Source organism: Oncorhynchus kisutch, linkage group LG6 (genome assembly GCF_002021735.2).
Source record: "Oncorhynchus kisutch isolate 150728-3 linkage group LG6, Okis_V2, whole genome shotgun sequence".
In the NCBI taxonomy this organism is placed as follows: Eukaryota; Metazoa; Chordata; class Actinopteri; order Salmoniformes; family Salmonidae; genus Oncorhynchus; species Oncorhynchus kisutch.
The window spans coordinates 15,070,909-15,093,345 of record NC_034179.2 but is presented as its reverse complement, the minus strand read 5'-3'; the positions used below and the strand labels follow the sequence as shown (position 1 = coordinate 15,093,345).

General features: G+C 43.0%; 1 protein-coding gene across 1 annotated transcript; it reads right to left on the bottom strand.

Annotated features, from left to right (window-relative positions):
- Positions 1–1,215: 1,215 nt before the first annotated feature.
- Positions 1,216–22,171, bottom strand: LOC109892378 (hippocampus abundant transcript 1 protein). Its single transcript, XM_031826266.1, has 12 exons — positions 21,841–22,171; positions 20,190–20,288; positions 18,860–18,922; positions 18,309–18,436; positions 16,202–16,316; positions 14,801–15,019; positions 14,380–14,493; positions 11,447–11,518; positions 10,793–10,905; positions 6,211–6,308; positions 4,863–5,026; positions 1,216–4,593 (listed from the first exon to the last, which is right to left on the bottom strand). Exons 1-12 carry the CDS (start codon positions 21,919–21,921, stop codon positions 4,351–4,353), a joined length of 1,509 nt encoding a protein of 502 aa, XP_031682126.1. The 5' UTR covers positions 21,922–22,171; the 3' UTR covers positions 1,216–4,350.
- Between the last annotated feature and the right edge of the window lie 266 nt (positions 22,172–22,437).

The following is a 22,437-nucleotide window of genomic DNA, read 5'->3' as shown; positions in this document are numbered from 1 at the left end:
ACAAACCCTATGCTTAAACTTCAGTTTTTATTCTGCCAGTCGAATACAGAATTGCTTAACTATAATCCTTCAGAAAATACATTTTAATTTACAGTGTTTGCATTTAACTCTTACATCCTATAAGGATGAATTAAGAATTGTGATAAAAACATTCAAGATTTATTGTGAAGAGAAAAAGTGATGACAGAAAAAGTGTCTGTAGGGTGTTTCCAGCTGCTAAGAGTCTTTTGCTGCCTTATATGACCTGTGGTCACCATGGAAACACGTGAAGAGAGAGAGAGAGAGAGAGAGAGAGAGAGAGGGAGGGAGAGAGAGAAAGCTGTCACCAGTGGTGTAAATTACTTAAGTAGTACATTCAAGTATTTTTATATTTTATATTCATTTTTTGTACTTTACTTGTTTATATTTGACAAACTTTTACTTCACTACATTCCTAAAGGAAATGTCCTTATTAGTCCATACATTTTCCCTGACTCCCAAATGTACTCATTACATTTTGAATGCTTAACAGGACAGGAAAATGGTCTAATTCACACACACTTATCAAGAGAACATCCCTGGTCATCCCTACTGCCTCTGATCTGCCTGACTCACTAAACACATGCTTCATTTGTAAATTATGTCTGAGTGTTGGAGCGTGACCCTGGCTAGCCGTAATGATTTATTTTTGTATTTATTTTTTTAAGAAGAAAATGGTGCTGTCTGGTTTGCTTAAAATAAGGAATTTGAAATGTTTTATACTTTTGATACTTAAGTATATTTGACTTTTACTCAAGTCGTATATTACTGGGTGACTTTCACTTTTACTTGAGTAATTTCCTATTAAAGGTATCTTTAATTTGACTCAAGTATGACAATCGAGTACTTTTTCCACCATCCTAATGCTAACCCTAACCTTTTATTTTTGATTTTAATTTAAGACAAAAGCAAAATGTTTGTTTTCATACATTTTTACAATATAGACAATTTTGACTGTAGCTCAGCTCTGCCTCCTGGACAAGACTCATCCAAATAAACGCCAGCCTGCCCTGCCCACTCACAGCTCAAATCTTCCATCTTGATTTCTATTGGGAAAGTACACAGCACAACACCGCCACCATGTGATCAAAATATGAATAGCATTAAAATAGGTTACATTACTTGACTTCGGTCATGTTTTTTTACTATTACAATTCAACCTTTTTTCCCCCCCCAAGACAAGACTTAAGAGGTATATATACATAGCCCGTGTATATTTCATTTGTTTGGGTTATCATGAGCAATAACTTCCACTTCATGGACACTGTTAGTCCGCATCCCAAATGGCACCCTATTCTCTATATAGTGCAATAGTTTTGACCAAAACCCGATAGGGCCCTGGTCAACAGGCCCTGGTCAAAATGAGTGCATTAATAAGGGAATAGGGTGCCAGTTTGAGACAAAGCTATAGTCATTTGTCTTATCTTCAGAAATGAACATGTTCACTTGTTAGGCACGTTTGTATAATAATCCTCTCAGAGATGCTGGGTGAATATACAGACATAAAGAGCACATGGTGGAATGTGTTGTCTCAGTTATAAATCCTCATCATACAAACAAAACTCTGAAGTTGATGTGTAACTATGACAACAAAGTCATCATCATGTTACACAAAATTAGAAAAATACTTAATGAGTTGCATTTCAGGGCAACGAAGTTCTAAACATGTTCCCAAAATATAGCAGTCCTAGAGATATGAATTGTAACCATTCCGAAATACTTTTCCATAACATATACAATAGTCTTCATCATAGAATTCATAATACTAATAATTCCTTTTTACTCTTACAGGCGGGTACAATATAACACTGGAGGAAATTCAACAACAGTCACTGACTGAAAGTAGCTGTTGACCTTCTGACATCAATTTATGGATTCTTGGTCAAAATACTTCACAACAGGATTGGGGTTGGAGGTGACAGATAGGAAGCTTTACCTTCTCCTGCTCACTTCAATCATTTCCCTCGCTGATAGGAACCTGTGTACATGTACCTTAGAGAACAAGGAAAAGACTGGCAAACCATCAGGGGAAAGCAGAAGCACTCACAATCTCTGTCTGAGCACAACCAATCAACTGTATACCTAATATATTGTTTATCATTTCATTTCAGAGACAGACAGGAAGACATGTGCAGCTGTGTCTTTCTGTCCCCATAGCCACTTTTTGGGGAATATAAATACTTTTAAAAGTTCACATCCAGGTACAACACATTTTGTGAGCTTTCTAATACTCTACTCTTAAAAAGATCCATGGACAGCTAGTCACTATTCATGCATTATGCACCCAAACAGGAATCTCCTTCAGTACATACTCAACTTGACACGGTATTGAGTACCTTTACATACAGCTGTAGGTAGGTCTAGACAAACTACTTCCTCATTCACATTAGGGAAAACAACTTGGTGTTGTTGTTCATTGGGGGTAAATATTCGTTTTAAAAGCCTAACCTGTAGGTATACAGGCTAATACCTTTAATTCAATACAGTATGTACATATAAAATATGAACATTTACACATTGTGACAACCTCACAGAAAATAATCATTATGTACAATAAAAATGTGCCCCTAATGGATTTGATCAGGTCAAATTGCTTTCTCTTAATTTACATTTTATAATCCCCGGGTTTGTGAAGTTTTACTCTTGGGAGGTGAAAACTATTTGAGATAACGATAGTTTTGCGTTAAAATCAGACTTCAAAATAAGTAATTTTTAAAGCTGAGGTAGCTTGCAACACTGGGACATATTTAGTGAAAGAAAATCAACAAGGATTGAAAGTCATGATTTTGTCACCCCCCCCCCCCCCCCATCATATATTTCAGGGTAAGGTTATACTTAAAAAAAAAAAAAAAAAGATTTTAAAAAATTCTCCCAAAGATGACAAAAAGAAAACCAGTAAAAACGTGTTTCTCTCTAAGTTAAATACATTATTATTACTACCAGAGTAGCCTAGACATTTCTGTCAATATGTTGCAGAACGTTAGCAATGTCACTTTTACAGTATGGATAATATAAATAAAATAGCTCATATATTTTAAGATAAAAACCCGTTTTAGTACAGTAGCAATCAAGATTACACAGACTGAACAGAAACTGCAGAGCACTGCATAAAACCATGACAACCATAACCTAATGGCATCATCCACACCTCAGCACTGCCTCCTACTGACAGGAGGCCACATCCAGTCTGTCTTAAATAGTTCTCACTATACAGAAACACTTTTAGCAGTTACTCTAGGACCAGTGGTTCAAGTACCAAAACTCTGCACAATAAAGTGAGAAGTTGAGAGAGGGAGTAAAAATGACACCAAGATCTTATCTTCCTATGTCAAATATCCTATCATCCTAATCTCCCATGTTTACCCACCAGTTATAAGACAATGATATGATAACTGCTCTCTGAATGATATAAGTTGCTGTAAGGCTTGTGAACAGAAGCTCCCATGAAATATCGTATACATCTCATCCATTTTATAATGTCGTAATCTTATGGCTGCTCATAGTGAACAAGCTTTCTAAGTAAATATTTTGTTGACTGACTACTGGCACATATCTCCTTGCATTTCACTGACTCGGTTCAAGCCTCCTTGTGTTGAGGTACCATTAGGTGTGGGCTACAGTAAATGCTGAGCTTGAAGATGCGTTAAAGCAATAAGATGCCGGGCACAGCAAGCTCTTCCCCTTCTACCTCTATTGAACAACTCAATCTACCCAGCCGGCAAACCTGGTTGAAATGGCACCAGATACCAACCAGTAACCACTTTTGCCCGCTGGGTCCGCCATCTTCGCTGTCGCTCCCTTCAGAATTAAAACTTAGAGGTCCTAGAGGTGAACCCCCCCCCCCAAAAAAGCATCCCCTGGAAGATCACTACATCATAAACAGCAAATCCAATCCAGCTAAAAAATACAAATAAAAACTATTTTTTATGGGACAGGGGCGGGGACTGGTTGGTTGTGCAGTGCAGAGTTGCACAGAATATTGAGGTTTGTTAGCTAGGCCTCTCTCCCTCTCCTCCGTTGGGGATATGTAGGCTACATGGGGGGCGTGGTACCCGTAGATGGGTGTAATAATACCAAAGCCGCCTGCTGCCCTCCATCCTCCCTCAGTCATACAACGCTGTCCTGTAGGAGGGACCTGCTGCCCTCCCTCAGTCATACAATGCTGTCCTGCAGGAGCCACCTGCTGCCCTCCCTCAGTCATACAATGCTGTCCTACAGGAGCCACCTGCTGCCCTCCCTCAGTCACACAACGCTGTCCTGCAGGAGGGGCCTGCTGCCCTCCCTCAGTCATACAACGCTGTCCTGCAGGAGGGGCCTGCTGCCCTCCCTCAGTCACACAACGCTGTCCTGCAGGAGGGGCTCAAAGTCCTCGTCGCTGGTCGGGGCTGGCGTGTCCTCGTCGCTGCCCGGTAACGGGGTGTTGATGTGGACGCCGGCTAGCATGGAGGTATCCTTGGCGTCAGCGCAGGTCACCACAGGAGGTTCGGTGTTCTCAGGGATAAACAAGGCTACCAGGAAGGCCACCACCACCGTGCATGAGCCCAGCAGGAAGGGAGGGCCGGGGATCAAGGATTTCTGTATGGAGAGAGACACGGTATTATAGATACAGAACTTCATTTTTCTGTAGGAACTTAATTTGACATTCATACAACACAAAGAATATAACCCATCTCTGAATAAAGAAACAGAACGATAAAGGAATATGGCAACAGGAAGATTGCAAGTGCCTACTTAGGAAGAAACATGTTTTAAAGTTAAAAGAGACAGAAATGTATACAGCTATATAAAGTCTGCCTATACTAGATCCACAATGAAGATGTTATTGGTGATCGTGATTCATTTACCTCAGTCGGGGGGTTAACAGGTAAAGGGTCGATGGGGTACTCTCCCTGGATGGGATCGATTGTGTTCAGCTCTACGTTAAACATGAAGAAGATAAGTCCGTACAGCGCCGGGCCCAGACCGTTACACAGGCCTCGGATACCAGTGATCATCCCCTGAACCAGACCTGAGGAGAGACAGGTTATACATTTATTTTTCAGGGACCATGAGTACCTGTGGTCCCTGGGCAGAACAGCATGACATCACAGAGGATACAGCATACAGATACATAAACATCCATGAGACATTGTTTTAAGAACAAAGTCAAATGATAACCATAGGATATTTTTATTTAACTAGGCAAGTCAGTTAAGAACAAATTCTTCTTTTACAATAACGGCCTACCCCTCCCCTAACCCGGACAACGATGGGCCAAATGTGCACCGTCCTATTATGGGCCTTCCGATCACAGCCCAGTTGTAATACAGCCTGGGATAGAACCAGGGTCTGTAGTGACGCCTCTAGCACTGAGATGCAGTGCCTTAGACTCCTGAGCCACTCAGGTGCCTTAAATTTCTGCTATACGTCCGCTATGAAATAAATAGTCAAAGTTAAAAACATCCATGCCTTTATATACTGTGGTGTGTCTTAATGGAAAATGTCAGTAAACATATTTTTCATACTGATTTACTTTAAAAATGACAACGGAGGGGGCAAAGGAAGAAAGATGGTACCGAAGAGAGCAGGACAAACAGAGAGATTACATGAAAGGAATATCTTAGAGCAGGACAAACGGACAGATTACATGAAGGGAATATCTTAGAGCAGGACAAACGGACAGATTACATGAAGGGAATATTTTAGAGCAGGACAAACGGACAGATTACATGAAGGGAATATCTTAGAGCAGGACAAACGGACAGATTACATGAAGGGAATATCTTAGAGCAGGACAAACAGACAGATTACATGAAGGGAATATCTTAGAGCAGGACAAACGGAGAGATTACATGAAGGGAATATCTTAGAGCAGGACAAACGGACAGATTACATGAAGGGAATATCTTAGAGCAGGACAAACAGACAGATTACATGAAGGGAATATCTTAGAGCAGGACAAACGGAGAGATTACATGAAGGGAATATCTTAGAGCAGGACAAACAGAGAGATTACATGAAGGGAATATCTTAGAGCAGGACAAACGGACAGATTACATGAAGGGAATATCTTAGAGCAGGACAAACGGACAGATTACATGAAGGGAATATTTTAGAGCAGGACAAACAGACAGATTACATGAAGGGAATATTTTAGAGCAGGACAAATGGATGAAGTACATATAGAAAAGAGATATAAAGGGAATGTCTTACCTTGCTTATCTGGGTCTGCACTGCGAGACACCAGGGCACTCACTGCAGGAAAGGTGATACTAGACATGGCTGCTACTGCACCTGCAGCCCACATCATCCTACACAGAGAGGAGACAGTGGTTATCTAGACACATACAGTATGAGACATCACTTAGCTATAGGAACTAGTAACCACACCCTCAGGACCAGCCCCTCTGAGCACGCTCAGTGACCTCTGACAAAACTGATCACGATTCCCCTTCGCTTTTGCGTCCTTTTTTATTATTAGATCGTTTTTCCTTTGAACAAGAGAGAGATAATTGCATTAAGGTTTTTTTTAACAATAAAGCGGACAGTCAAGGACTTGTAATATTCTGTATTTATATATATTTTTTAAATAGTGTGAGTTCTAACTGTTGTCTAACTGTACTTAACTGTCAACACAGGCCAGCCCTGTTGATAATACTCAGGTAGCCACAGTACAGGCCAGCCCTGTTGATACTACTCAGGTAGCCACAGTACAGGCCAGCCCTGTTGATAATACTCAGGTAGCCACAGTACAGGCCAGCCCTGTTGATCATACTCAGGTAGCCACAGTACAGGCCAGCCCTGTTGATACTACTCAGGTAGCCACAGTACAGGCCAGCCCTGTTGATAATACTCAGGTAGCCACAGTACAGGCCAGCCCTGTTGATACTACTCAGGTAGCCACAGTACAGGCCAGCCCTGTTGATAATACTCAGGTAGCCACAGTACAGGCCAGCCCTGTTGATCATACTCAGGTAGCCACAGTACAGGCCAGCCCTGTTGATAATACTCAGGTAGCCACAGTACAGGCCAGCCCTGTTGATAATACTCAGGTAGCCACAGTACAGGCCAGCCCTGTTGATCATACTCAGGTAGCCACAGTACAGGCCAGCCCTGTTGATAATACTCAGGTAGCCACAGTACAGGCCAGCCCTGTTGATCATACTCAGGTAGCCACAGTACAGGCCAGCCCTGTTGATACTACTCAGGTAGCCACAGTACAGGCCAGCCCTGTTGATACTACTCAGGTAGCCACAGTACAGGCCAGCCCTGTTGATAATACTCAGGTAGCCACAGTACAGGCCAGCCCTGTTGATCATACTCAGGTAGCCACAGTACAGGCCAGCCCTGTTGATAATACTCAGGTAGCCACAGTACAGGCCAGCCCTGTTGATCATACTCAGGTAGCCACAGTACAGGCCAGCCCTGTTGATACTACTCAGGTAGCCACAGTACAGGCCAGCCCTGTTGATAATACTCAGGTAGCCACAGTACAGGCCAGCCCTGTTGATAATACTCAGGTAGCCACAGTACAGGCCAGCCCTGTTGATCATACTCAGGTAGCCACAGTACAGGCCAGCCCTGTTGATCATACTCAGGTAGCCACAGTACAGGCCAGCCCTGTTGATAATACTCAGGTAACCACAGTACAGGCCAGCCCTGTTGATAATACTCAGGTAACCACAGTACAGGCCAGCCCTGTTGATACTACTCAGGTAACCACAGTACAGGCCAGCCCTGTTGATAATACTCAGGTAGCCACAGTACAGGCCAGCCCTGTTGATACTACTCAGGTAGCCACAGTACAGGCCAGCCCTGTTGATACTACTCAGGTAACCACAGTACAGGCCAGCCCTGTTGATACTACTCAGGTAACCACAGTACAGGCCAGCCCTGTAGATACTACTCAGGTAACCACAGTACAGGCCAGCCCTGTTGATCATACTCAGGTAGCCACAGTACAGGCCAGCCCTGTTGATACTACTCAGGTAGCCACAGTACAGGCCAGCCCTGTTGATCATACTCAGGTAGCCACAGTACAGGCCAGCGCTGTTGATAATACTCAGGTAACCACAGTACAGGCCAGCCCTGTTGATAATACTCAGGTAGCCACAGTACAGGCCAGCCCTGTTGATACTACTCAGGTAGCCACAGTACAGGCCAGCCCTGTTGATAATACTCAGGTAACCACAGTACAGGCCAGCCCTGTTGATACTACTCAGGTAGCCACAGTACAGGCCAGCCCTGTTGATACTACTCAGGTAGCCACAGTACAGGCCAGCCCTGTTGATACTACTCAGGTAACCACAGTACAGGCCAGCCCTGTTGATACTACTCAGGTAACCACAGTACAGGCCAGCCCTGTTGATAATACTCAGGTAGCCACAGTACAGGCCAGCCCTGTTGATACTACTCAGGTAGCCACAGTACAGGCCAGCCCTGTTGATACTACTCAGGTAACCACAGTACAGGCCAGCCCTGTTGATACTACTCAGGTAACCACAGTACAGGCCAGCCCTGTAGATACTACTCAGGTAACCACAGTACAGGCCAGCCCTGTTGATCATACTCAGGTAGCCACAGTACAGGCCAGCCCTGTTGATACTACTCAGGTAGCCACAGTACAGGCCAGCCCTGTTGATCATACTCAGGTAGCCACAGTACAGGCCAGCGCTGTTGATAATACTCAGGTAACCACAGTACAGGCCAGCCCTGTTGATAATACTCAGGTAGCCACAGTACAGGCCAGCCCTGTTGATACTACTCAGGTAGCCACAGTACAGGCCAGCCCTGTTGATAATACTCAGGTAGCCACAGTACAGGCCAGCCCTGTTGATACTACTCAGGTAGCCACAGTACAGGCCAGCCCTGTTGATAATACTCAGGTAACCACAGTACAGGCCAGCCCTGTTGATACTACTCAGGTAGCCACAGTACAGGCCAGCCCTGTTGATACTACTCAGGTAACCACAGTACAGGCCAGCCCTGTTGATACTACTCAGGTAACCACAGTACAGGCCAGCCCTGTAGATACTACTCAGGTAACCACAGTACAGGCCAGCCCTGTTGATCATACTCAGGTAGCCACAGTACAGGCCAGCCCTGTTGATACTACTCAGGTAGCCACAGTACAGGCCAGCCCTGTTGATCATACTCAGGTAGCCACAGTACAGGCCAGCGCTGTTGATAATACTCAGGTAACCACAGTACAGGCCAGCCCTGTTGATAATACTCAGTTAGCCACAGTACAGGCCAGCCCTGTTGATACTACTCAGGTAACCACAGTACAGGCCAGCCCTGTTGATAATACTCAGGTAGCCACAGTACAGGTCAGCCCTGTTGATACTACTCAGGTAGCCACAGTACAGGCCAGCCCTGTTGATAATACTCAGGTAACCACAGTACAGGCCAGCCCTGTTGATACTACTCAGTAGCCACAGTACAGGCCAGCCCTGTTGATACTACTCAGGTAACCACAGTACAGGCCAGCCCTGTTGATACTACTCAGGTAACCACAGTACAGGCCAGCCCTGTAGATACTACTCAGGTAACCACAGTACAGGCCAGCCCTGTTGATCATACTCAGGTAGCCACAGTACAGGCCAGCCCTGTTGATACTACTCAGGTAGCCACAGTACAGGCCAGCCCTGTTGATCATACTCAGGTAGCCACAGTACAGGCCAGCGCTGTTGATAATACTCAGGTAACCACAGTACAGGCCAGCCCTGTTGATAATACTCAGGTAGCCACAGTACAGGCCAGCCCTGTTGATACTACTCAGGTAGCCACAGTACAGGCCAGCCCTGTTGATAATACTCAGGTAACCACAGTACAGGCCAGCCCTGTTGATACTACTCAGGTAGCCACAGTACAGGCCAGCCCTGTTGATACTACTCAGGTAGCCACAGTACAGGCCAGCCCTGTTGATACTACTCAGGTAACCACAGTACAGGCCAGCCCTGTTGATACTACTCAGGTAACCACAGTACAGGCCAGCCCTGTTGATCATACTCAGGTAGCCACAGTACAGGCCAGCCCTGTTGATACTACTCAGGTAGCCACAGTACAGGCCAGCCCTGTTGATACTACTCAGGTAGCCACAGTACAGGCCAGCCCTGTTGATACTACTCAGGTAGCCACAGTACAGGCCAGCCCTGTTGATAATACTCAGGTAGCCACAGTACAGGCCAGCCCTGTTGATACTACTCAGGTAGCCACAGTACAGGCCAGCCCTGTTGATAATACTCAGGTAACCACAGTACAGGCCAGCCCTGTTGATAATACTCAGGTAACCACAGTACAGGCCAGCCCTGTTGATACTACTCAGGTAACCACAGTACAGGCCAGCCCTGTTGATAATACTCAGGTAGCCACAGTACAGGCCAGCCCTGTTGATAATACTCAGGTAGCCACAGTACAGGCCAGCCCTGTTGATACTACTCAGGTAACCACAGTACAGGCCAGCCCTGTTGATAATACTCAGGTAGCCACAGTACAGGCCAGCCCTGTTGATAATACTCAGGTAACCACAGTACAGGCCAGCCCTGTTGATAATACTCAGGTAACCACAGTACAGGCCAGCCCTGTTGATACTACTCAGGTAACCACAGTACAGGCCAGCCCTGTTGATAATACTCAGGTAGCCACAGTACAGGCCAGCCCTGTTGATACTACTCAGGTAGCCACAGTACAGGCCAGCCCTGTTGATACTACTCAGGTAGCCACAGTACAGGCCAGCCCTGTTGATAATACTCAGGTAACCACAGTACAACAGACAGAGTTGAAGGTGACCCACCATGGTTCTGACCCGAAGCCGTACCAGGCCAGCTGTAGAATCTGGAAGCCCAGTCCCAGAAGGACCGTGTTCTTGTTTCCAATAGTTCTCATCAAGACTGTGAGAATAAGTGTCTGCAACAAGAAGCAAACAATTAATACATTTTTAAAAATGATCATAAAAAAAAAATCTAATGTTTTTATAATGCCCAATCAGAAGTCATCACAAAGTGCTTTACAAAGTGCTAATGTATTTATTATTGATTGTAGTCACACATAAATATTGGATTCATAGGAATTACACAATTTGCTACATTACATTATAATAAGGCATGCGTCGAACTAATAACTGAAAGGCTACAAGATCGAATCCCAGAGCTGACAAGGTAAAAATATGTCATTCTGCCCCTGAACAAGGCAGTTAACCCACTGTTCCTAGGCTGTCATTGAAAATAAGAATTTGTTCGTAACTGACTTGCTTAGTTAAATAATGAAAATAAAAAATGTCAGCATTCTTTACATCTAAACGTGGAACTTGATTCAATTCCAAAGGACAATAACTCATTTGAACTGACACATGTTGTTAACCGAAGACTTGATTAGAACTGATTGTTCAGTAACACATTACAGTCTCCCACAGACAGTTAAATGGAGGAGTATTGCACCAGATACATACCTGGGCTATGATGGAGAGGATTCCAACCACCCCGATGAACACTGCGATTGTTGCCGATGAAAAGTTAATGACCTGAGATAGAGAGATTGAGAAATAAAAATAAATGGAGAGCGAGACAGAGGGAGAAAGGGAGAAAGACAGAACGAGAGAGAGCCATAGACAGAGGGAGAAAGGGAGAAAGACAGAACGAGAGAGAGCCATAGACAGAGGGAGAAAGGGAGAAAGACAGAACGAGAGAGAGCCATAGACAGAGGGAGAAAGGGAGAAAGACAGAACGAGAGAGAGCCATAGACAGAGGGAGAAAGGGAGAAAGACAGAACGAGAGAGCCATAGACAGAGGGAGAAAGGGAGAAAGAACGAGAGAGAGCCATAGACAGAGGGAGAAAGACAGAACGAGAGAGAGCCATAGACAGAGGGAGAAAGGGAGAAAGACAGAACGAGAGAGAGCCATAGACAGAGGGAGAAAGGGAGAAAGACAGAACGAGAGAGAGTCATAGACAGAGGGAGAAAGGGAGAAAGACAGAACGAGAGAGAGCCATAGACAGAGGGAGAAAGGGAGAAAGACAGAACGAGAGAGAGCCATAGACAGAGGGAGAAAGGGAGAAAGACAGAACGAGAGAGAGCCATAGACAGAGGGAGAAAGCCATAAAACGGCATTAGTCTCCCTCTTTACTCTAAAGCCAATTAATGACAAGCACTTGACTGTGCTCAACAGAGAGTGAGCTGTTCAAGTAGAAGAGAAAGGAAGGGCGAAAGAACGAAATCTCTATGATTACAGTCACCCAGCTATAAGGAACTAAACGACACCTTGTACAGAAATAACTCAACTGTTCTTCATCTCTTGTTGAGATGATTTGATGTGTTGAATTTTAGGTGGATGTTTTCATTAGCAATCTGCACACAATATTGAGGTTAGTTTGCTAGGTCTCACTCACACAGATAGTCTACATGGGGCTGGGTACTCGTAGCTGGTTATAATAATACCACAATCTCATGTTTACTGCCAGATGGCGCAGATAAATGAAAGGGAAGTTTTTATCAGTCTCGGGTAAATGAAGAGCAGGTGTTTAATTGCCTAAGGTAGAGGAACAACTAGGCTTTGGCAGTATACCATATATACCAGGTCATTTGGAAATAGTATTGAAAAACCATCCTGTGGCTCTCAAAATTATTTACCACAAGACATTTTTTTTAGTTGTTGCTACTTTAAGTAAATACCTGTAGTCAACTTGTGCAATTTGTTAGGAGATAAAGCAGATTCTGTTCTTCATTTCACCCGTCACATTATTTGACATGATGAAGTTTACCATGGTTCCCCAGCACAGTAGAGCCAGTCGCGTGTTTGTTTGTAAATGGCACAACAGGAGAAAGCAGGAGCCGGTGAGTCCAGCTGTGTATTGACAGAGGTCATGTTTCATATTGAAAGTCAGTGTGTTTTTGCTCCAACAGTGATCAGGGACGTGTAACTATTGTTTTCCTTCACCGAAAATACATTAGTGCAACATATTCGGCAGAAAATAGTTTCATTGTCATCAGATGACAACAGAAGTGCAATGCTCCTACCTATATATGTATGCACCTACCTATATATGTATGCTCCTACCTATATATTATGCTCCTACCTATATATGTATGCACCTACCTATATATGTATGCTCCTACCTATATATGTATGCTCCTACCTATATATGTATGCTCCTACCTGTATATGTATGCTCCTACCTATATATGTATGCTCCTACCTGTATATGTATGCTCCTACCTATATATGTATGCTCCTACCTATATATGTATGCTCCTACCTGTATATGTATGCTCCTACCTGTATATGTATGCTCCTACCTGTATATGTATGCTCCTACCTGTATATGTATGCTCCTACCTATTTATGTATGCTCCTACCTATATATGTATGCTCCTACCTATATATGTATGCTCCTACTCCTACCTGTATATGTATGCTCCTACCTATATATGTATGCTCCTACTCCTACCTGTATATGTATGCTCCTACCTGTATATGTATGCTCCTACTCCTACCTGTATATGTATGCTCCTACCTATATATGTATGCTCCTACCTATATATGTATGCTCCTACTCCTACCTGTATATGTATGCTCCTACCTATATATGTATGCTCCTACCTATATATGTATGCTCCTACTCCTACCTATATATGTATGCTCCTACCTGTATATGTATGCTCCTACCTATATATGTATGCTCCTACTCCTACCTGTATATGTATGCTCCTACCTATATATGTATGCTCCTACCTATATATGTATGCTCCTACTCCTACCTGTATATGTATGCTCCTACCTATATATGTATGCTCCTACCTATATATGTATGCTCCTACTCCTACCTGTATATGTATGCTCCTACCTATATATGTATGCTCCTACCTATATATGTATGCTCCTACTCCTACCTATATATGTATGCTCCTACCTATATATGTATGCTCCTACCTATATATGTATGCTCCTACTCCTACCTGTATATGTATGCTCCTACTCCTACCTGTATATGTATGCTCCTACTCCTACCTGTATATGTATGCTCCTACTCCTACCTGTATATGTATGCTCCTACCTATATATGTATGCTCCTACTCCTACCTGTATATGTATGCTCCTACCTGTATGTATAACTTTATGAGCTGGATTTCCTAATGTTTTGCAATTAGTTTATTTACATTCGCACTCGTTCACATATTTAGCTAGCAGCCTCCATGGAAATCCTCTTTTACTTGTGCTAATTTTGTTAGCATTCTGGTAATAGATGCCCAATTGTTTTTTTGCGTTTTTTTGGAGACCCCTTTTGTACTAAGCCAGTAATACTGTAAATCCTGGTGTGAGAGAAGAACGGTATGAGGATTTGAAAATCTGGATACAGTCCGACTCTAGGAACAAGTTGGATATTTACCTGTCTAAGATATAGGAAGAAACTGGAGTATTGACCAGCCTCAGGTAGGTAGGACAGGAACACGGTTATACAGATGAGAAGAACTGTGGGATCCTTTCCCACTTTCCTCATCGACTGCAAACAAGAGAGACACCAAAGGCTTTAAACTAACAGAGAGAGACACCAAAGGCTTTAAACTAACAGAGAGAGACACCAAAGGCTTTAAACTAACAGAGAAAGACACCCAAGGCTTTAAACTAACAGAGAGAGACACCAAAGGCTTTAAACTAACAGAGAGAGACACCAAAGGCTTTTCAAAATGGCCACAAACACTGATGAAGCTAGGTAGCCTACTAACGTGTATGTACGTATAGTATATCCCAGACCGATCTCATTGACTCATAGCATGGTATTGCATGGCATAGAATACTGGAGCACTCACCTGGAAGGGGTCTGCCTGCTCCCAGGTGATAGGTGCTCCCCAGGTGTTGAGTCTCATCTTCTCCGGTAGGGACTCAGGCACGGCCAGCAGGATGAAGCAGATGTCTGCCAGAGCCACCAGCGTAGCCACCAACACCACCAGGTTGTCACCGTAACACGCGGACAGGTACGCCCCGATGGCTGGACTCGTCACCAGGCTGGCTGCAAACGTAGCCGACACCTAGATTAAAACACAGAGGACAAGGTGTGTTTTAAACTAGTCTTTTTTTAGGTCTATTTATATTTAATCACGATAGTCCACTCAGCAACAATTGTCACAGTTTTCCATGAAGTCCTGTAGTGCATTTATTATTTTTTAATGGTATTGGAGCCAATAGCTGTCAATGACCCAATGTATGCAGCTATTTTTCACATTTAACAAGTGGTTAAGATATACAAAGGAAATGTAATTCATGTTAATAAATGCTATTCTTCATTCAACGCCAAGATGCAAAATACAAAGTGAAAAGGATGAGAGAATTCAATGGCATACGACACACTGCATGCTGTGACCTCAAGGGACTGCATGAGATCTGAAATCACTGTGTGAAGGATTGTAAAAACATGACACAACCAACATCTATTCAACACAACAGAACACATTGCATAACCCATATAGAAGGGCAGAACTTGATCTTCACCCACATAACTGTCAAATAGAATTGGAAAGATGACAAGATATAATTATCCACTACCCTTTACCCCAATCAACTGAGGAAAACACTGTACATCAGGGATGGGCAACTGGCCAAACTTACTGTTGAGAGTGAGAATAGTAGAATACACCAGGTGCAATTTCAAAATGTGGTTGTGCATCAGCAGTTTTCCTCTTGTTATGTCAATCACTGACAGTCACTCAATTAGCCCATGTCAGCTAAATATTTTGTTGATTGCTAAGTTATTAAGAATTACCAGCCTGGGGGGCCCCATTGATTTTGTTAGTCACACACTCAGATATCACATTCAAACCCGAAAACATTTCTATCCACCATATTGCAAAATGTGTAGAATTGCATGAAATTAGTTAGAAAATTGCTCAATTTCCTCTCCGCCCCATAGCAAAATGTGTAGAATTGCAGCAAACTTGTTTCAAAACTAACATTTTCTCTACGCCCCGCTTTCAAGAGGAGGAGCTGCTAAAATATTTTGCTCGCAAGGTGGGGGCCCACAAAAAAAATTACTTTGCTTATGGCCCTCAAAAGTCTAGGGCCGGCTCTGACTGCATATGTAGGTATGGATGTGGGTACGCAGAACAATGAACCACTGCGGCCCCTCGTGATGAGTTCAGATGTTTTGTGGCCCCCACTCCCATCAGTTACCCATCCCTGCTGAAGTCATAATACAAATTGAACCAGCTCTTTACCAGTCCGTATGCTGTGCTTCTTTCATGCTCCTCAGTGACATCAGAGACATAAGCAAAGATGACAGAGAAGGTGACAGAGAAAGCCCCTGACATGGAAATCGCTGCAAAGTACCACCTGAGGGAGAAAACATTATGTCAGTCACATCCAAGGCAGTGCATTCCACACCACATATTTGACAAATAAGATCAACAAACACTCCTACAGACTCTAAAGCTAAAGATCTATTGACAGGCATCAAAATGTTTACCAATTTGAAAGGCTGACTGAAATGGTTAAAACAGACAGCTACAGTGCCTTGCGAAAGTATTCGGCCCCCTTGAACTTTGCGACCTTTTGCCACATTTCAGGCTTCAAACATAAAGATATAAAACTGTATTTTTTTGTGAAGAATCAACAACAAGTGGGACACAATCATGAAGTGGAACGACATTTATTGGATATTTCAAACTTTTTTAACAAATCAAAAACGGAAAAATTGGGCGTGCATAATTATTCAGCCCCCTTAAGTTAATACTTTGTAGCGCCACCTTTTGCTGCGATTACAGCTGTAAGTCGCTTGGGGTATGTCTCTATCAGTTTTGCACATCGAGAGACTGACATTTTTTCCCATTCCTCCTTGCAAAACAGCTCGAGCTCAGTGAGGTTGGATGGAGAGCATTTGTGAACAGCAGTTTTCAGTTCTTTCCACAGATTCTCGATTGGATTCAGGTCTGGACTTTGACTTGGCCATTCTAACACCTGGATATGTTTATTTTTGAACCATTCCATTGTAGATTTTGCTTTATGTTTTGGATCATTGTCTTGTTGGAAGACAAATCTCCGTCCCAGTCTCAGGTCTTTTGCAGACTCCATCAGGTTTTCTTCCAGAATGGTCCTGTATTTGGCTCCATCCATCTTCCCATCAATTTTAACCATCTTCCCTGTCCCTGCTGAAGAAAAGCAGGCCCAAACCATGATGCTGCCACCACCATGTTTGACAGTGGGGATGGTGTGTTCAGGGTGACGAGCTGTGTTGCTTTTACGCCAAACATAACGTTTTGCATTGTTGCCAAAAAGTTGCATTTTGGTTTCATCTGACCAGAGCACCTTCTTCCACATGTTTGGTGTGTCTCTCAGGTGGCTTGTGGCAAACTTTAAATGACACTTTTTATGGATATCTTTAAGAAATGGCTTTCTTCTTGCCACTCTTCCATAAAGGCCAGATTTGTGCAATATACGACTGATTGTTGTCCTATGGACAGCGTCTCCCACCTCAGCTGTAGATCTCTGCAGTTCATCCAGAGTGATCATGGGCCTCTTGGCTGCATCTCTGATCAGTCTTCTCCTTGTATGAGCTGAAAGTTTAGAGGGACGGCCAGGTCTTGGTAGATTTGCAGTGGTCTGATACTCCTTCCATTTCAATATTATCGCTTGCACAGTGCTCCTTGGGATGTTTAAAGCTTGGGAAATCTTTTTGTATCCAAATCCGGCTTTAAACATCTTCACAACAGTATCTCGGACCTGCCTGGTGTATTCCTTGTTCTTCATGATGCTCTCTGCGCTTTTAACGGACCTCTGAGACTATCACAGTGCAGGTGCATTTATACGGAGACTTGATTACACACAGGTGGATTGTATTTATCATCATTAGTCATTTAGGTCAACATTGGATCATTCAGAGATCCTCACTGAACTTCTGGAGAGTTTGCTGCACTGAAAGTAAAGGGGCTGAATAATTTTGCACGCCCAATTTTTCAGTTTTTGATTTGTTAAAAAAGTTTGAAATATCCAATAAATGTCGTTCCACTTCATGATTGTGTCCCACTTGTTGTTGATTCTTCACAAAAAAATACTGTTTTATATCTTTATGTTTGAAGCCTGAAATGTGGCAAAAGGTCGCAAAGTTCAAGGGGGCCGAATACTTTCGCAAGGCACTGTATATGGTAGTGTGTGCATAGGTGGGATAATATGGTATTTTCATCTAAACTAGCACTGTTACAACAGCACTACACAAGATTCCCTGTTTACATGTACTTATTGTTTAATTCAAATCAAAAGACACAATGAATACTGAACCAAATCACAGCAGTGTTTTTTTCTTGGTCAGAAGAGAGGTGCAGGACTTACCAGGGACTGAGTCTCATGAGCGGGATGGGGGCACAGGTGAAGAACACAGTGACCAATAGGAAGGACCGCCTGCCCCACACATCTGACAGGGCACCAATCAGAGGGGCGCTCATGAAGGACAGGAGGCCCTGTGGCGGAGGAGGGTGAAGAGGGGGAGGAGCCTCTGTTAAGAACATCATGTTACCGGGAACCCGTAATGAGAAGCCTCATTGATCTTTAGTGTAAATGAGAGTGAGCTGAATTATAATCAAGTAGCAGCAAGAAAATGGCTGCCCTTTGCTCTCCTGAAATGACATATGATAAACTTATAATTAAACTTATACATCACTAGTTATGAAATAATAAGATACTATAATTTTTTAAAAATAGAGTACCAGAATACATTATAGAGTGCTGCTTTTGTTCAATCGCTCAGGCATGCAACTCTACGGGGATCCTCATAGCAGTGATCAATAAATTACGTAATTGGTTAATTATTTTGGAGATATACTGTTCGTAGTCTGCCAAACAACATTTTTGTATTAAAGTTACTTCTATGCCTGATATCTTACCTTCACACCTTGAATAAGGCCATTCATCAGAAATGTGTGCTGTGGAAACGTTTCATGTAAAACCTGCAAAAATAAACCACAGAGAAACCACAAAGATCTTTAAAAAGGGGCTCTTGCACAGATAGGGTGCCAACTGCCAAGAAACCATAGTCACACACACAGACAGCTGTGTGCTTAACAAGCGGTTTTACAAGCCAAGAAACCTACCCTACAGAGAGAAGACTAGAAGAGACAGATGGGGATGAAAATAAGAGACAGACTGGCAGTGAGAGAGTGAGAAAGAGAGCAAGAGAGAGTTGATAGCTGTGCTAGAGATATACTGAACAAAAATATAAACGCAACAATTTCAAAGATTTTACTGAGGTACAGTCCATATAAGGAAATCAGTCAATTGAAATAAATGCATTTGGCACTAATCTATGGATTTCACATGACTGGGCAAGGGCACAGCCATGGGTAGGCTTTGGAGGGCATAGGTCCACCCTCTAGGGAACCAGACCCAGCTGAACATAATTCGTTTTTCCCAACAAAAGGGCTTTATTACAGAGGGAAATATTCCTCAGCACCCCCCTCAGACGATCCCACTGGTGAAAAAGCCGTATGAGCCGGTCTGCCGTTGTAAGGCCGGTTGGACGTACTGCCAAATTCTCTACAATAACAGAGCCGGCTTATGGTAAAGAAATTAACATTAAAATTCTCTGGCAACTGCTCTGTTGAACATTCCTGCAGTCAGCATGCCAATTGCACACTCCCTCAACTTGAGTCATCGGTGGTGTTGTGTGACAAAACTGCACATTTTAGAGTGTCCTTTTATTGTCCCCAGCAAAAGGTTCACATATGTAATGATCATGCTGTTTAAACAGTTTCTTGATATGCCACAACTGTCAGGTGGATGGATTATCTTGGCAAAGGAGAAATGCTCACTAACAGGGTTGTAAACAAATTTGTGCACAACATTTGAGAGAAAAAAGCTATTTGTGCATATGGAACATTTCTGGGATCTTTTATTTCAGCTCATGACACTTGGGACCAACACTTTACATGTTGCATAGATAGATAAAATAGATAGATAAAATAAAATGGATAAGATAGATAATCCTGCAGCAACAGGACATTTGAATTATGTGAATTATAATGAATGGTCATTTTATAGAGGTTGATACATTTTTTATAAAGAGAAAGTCAAGTCTAATTTCTAAATGGAATTTACAAACTTCAGAAGCCATTTAAACCTCAAATACACTAAACATTTTGAATTGTCCTGCTTCAGGGTGATCAAATTAAGATCCTACATCTGAAAACAGACAGGCCAGCTGGAGATGGAACTCACTGTCAGCATGGGAGTGGTGAGGAGACCCCAGGCAAAGAACTCCAGGAAGATGACCACAACAGCATGGGAGACACTGGGTCTGCCAATGCCATGGCCCGGCTGCAACACACAGGAAAGAAAGGTGGCCATTTTAGACAGTGTTCGATCCAATTTTAAAACATCCACCAAATGAACAGCTCTCACAGTGTGATAATTTCAACAGCATTTCAAAAAGGCTACCATTTACTGAGTCGATTGTCTAATGATGCTGTCTGAATGGGATTATCTAGATTAAATCAGTCTAAATCTAAATCAATAAGAGAAAGAAATCCCACTGCTCCACTTCTCTTTCAAGGTGAATAAGTCACCGTCTTTGCTATTTGAAGACATCCACGTGGGGACCTCTGAAGGAGTACATCAGTGGTATTTGAGGAAGGCAGAGATAGGGGAGCACAGGCCCCTAGCTACTTCACAGCACAGTGATGCAGCCTTCAGTCTTGGGAAGATTGGGACATGGCCGTTTAATGACAGTAGAGATTGAAGGTGGGCCTTCTATTACTATCCCTCGTGTTGATGACAGTGAGTGCACTGAGTTTGTCTGTGTATATGTGATATGTATGCTTGAGTGAGAACTGGGGGAGAGTGTGATGTCATCTCAGCTCGCTGTCATGCAAGGTGGAAATCACGTCATGATCACCAAGCCTAATCTGTGGAATTAGACATACAGTAGCCAGGCTTTATCACTGCTGGCTTTTCAAAAATAGAGTCAGGCCTAAGCATTTAGTTGTGTTAATTACAATTAAAACCCCTAATATAAAAATCATGTCTCAATCCACTTTGATGCATAGCTCAGACTAATAACAGCCTTGTTAAACCTTGAATACACTACACTTTTGCATTGCCTGCTTTGTAGGGGAATTCTCCCAAAAAAGAGTTATTAAATTAAGATCCTACATCTGGATAGTACAAAATGTAATGTTTTCCTTTAAAAAAAAATGTTTTATGCCATCTGTGATTGTGTTTTTGGTCCAGGTCATCCTTCCTTTCCAAGGTAACACCATGGTAACACCTTCCATGGTCCTGACAGCTGGCTATTGGCTAGAGCACAGCCAGCATCATCAACAACAACTATTATCCAAATATTAATTTGAAAACAATACATTATCATGATAATGCATTCTGTCTATGAATACATGATTATGGAATTATCATGCAAACAGCTTGCGTTGGGGGGAAGCTGGAGGATGTTATGTAATGTCAGCGGCATATCAATATTATACAGGCTTCAATAAGCTCCTCCGCAGCTATAGGCCTTAAGGCGCTACCCCGAGATATTACCGGCCGCGTCCTTCCAATAGGCGTTATATACCATCTATTATTATTGATCATCTAATAACACATTGATCCACAATTCAAAACGGATTAGTAATAGGTTTAGCGCAAGAATGTGTCGCACTTTGGGCTGACAGAGCCGTTTCATTTTCACAAGGTATCTCGAGTACACAATGTCCGCTTATGTCATTGCCTGCTGCTACCGCAGGCGCACTCACAGCTGATACTCCACCGTTGGCAGTTTATGTGAAATCGGTTACATTGTTACATTACACAAATACTATAGGCTACATTCCCGGTTGCAATAGGCTACCGAAATAAAGACGATTAATTCACATACCGTGGACCCATCTTTCATGATAATTTTCTTGACCAACACTATACGGTTGGTACCCTGTTGATCTTTCTCTCCCGGAGTCATCTCCTCATTACATTTTGCCGGAGTTACATAGAATCCATGCTGCGTAGGGATCTTCGGTTCACCCGCTTCTTCCAGGATGCCTTCTTATTTAGCCTTGGAAGGCTAACTGTAAAAAAAAATACGTGTTTATAACCCAGTAGTCCGACCGAATCGACAACAAATGCGAATAATGTACAAAATGGATATTGCAAACGTCATCAACACGTCCTCTCGATTCACTCTGTACAGAGGACAGCGCACTCCAGCGATGGAAGATGAGAGATGGTGCTAAAGGTACTGACTGCGGATCAGTGTGTGGTTTTATGGCACCGTTTTACGCATCAGCTTGTTGTCTGGGGAAGGTTGAGAAAACTGGTCTGAGACCAGATTTAGGGCTCAACACCGTTTCCTGCAGCCACGAAAGAAGGACGCGCAGTACCCGGAAACAACGAATCTATTGTGGTTTATTCTCTGGTCCAAATAAAACATTTACTTGTGGTTAACTTTATTGAATTGAAAGAGAGAGCATAACTCAGC

Coding starts and splice junctions, on each gene's coding strand:
- LOC109892378 (XM_031826266.1), bottom strand. CDS start 21,921: ATGACTCCGGGAGAGAAAGATCAACAGGGTACCAACCGTATAGTGTTG. Junction 16,317..18,308: donor CTCATGAGACTCAGTCCCTG/GTAAGTCCTGCA, acceptor TTTCTCCCTCAG/GTGGTACTTTGCAGCGATTT. Junction 5,027..6,210: donor TGCAGACCCAGATAAGCAAG/GTAAGACATTCC, acceptor GTCTCTCCTCAG/GTCTGGTTCAGGGGATGATC.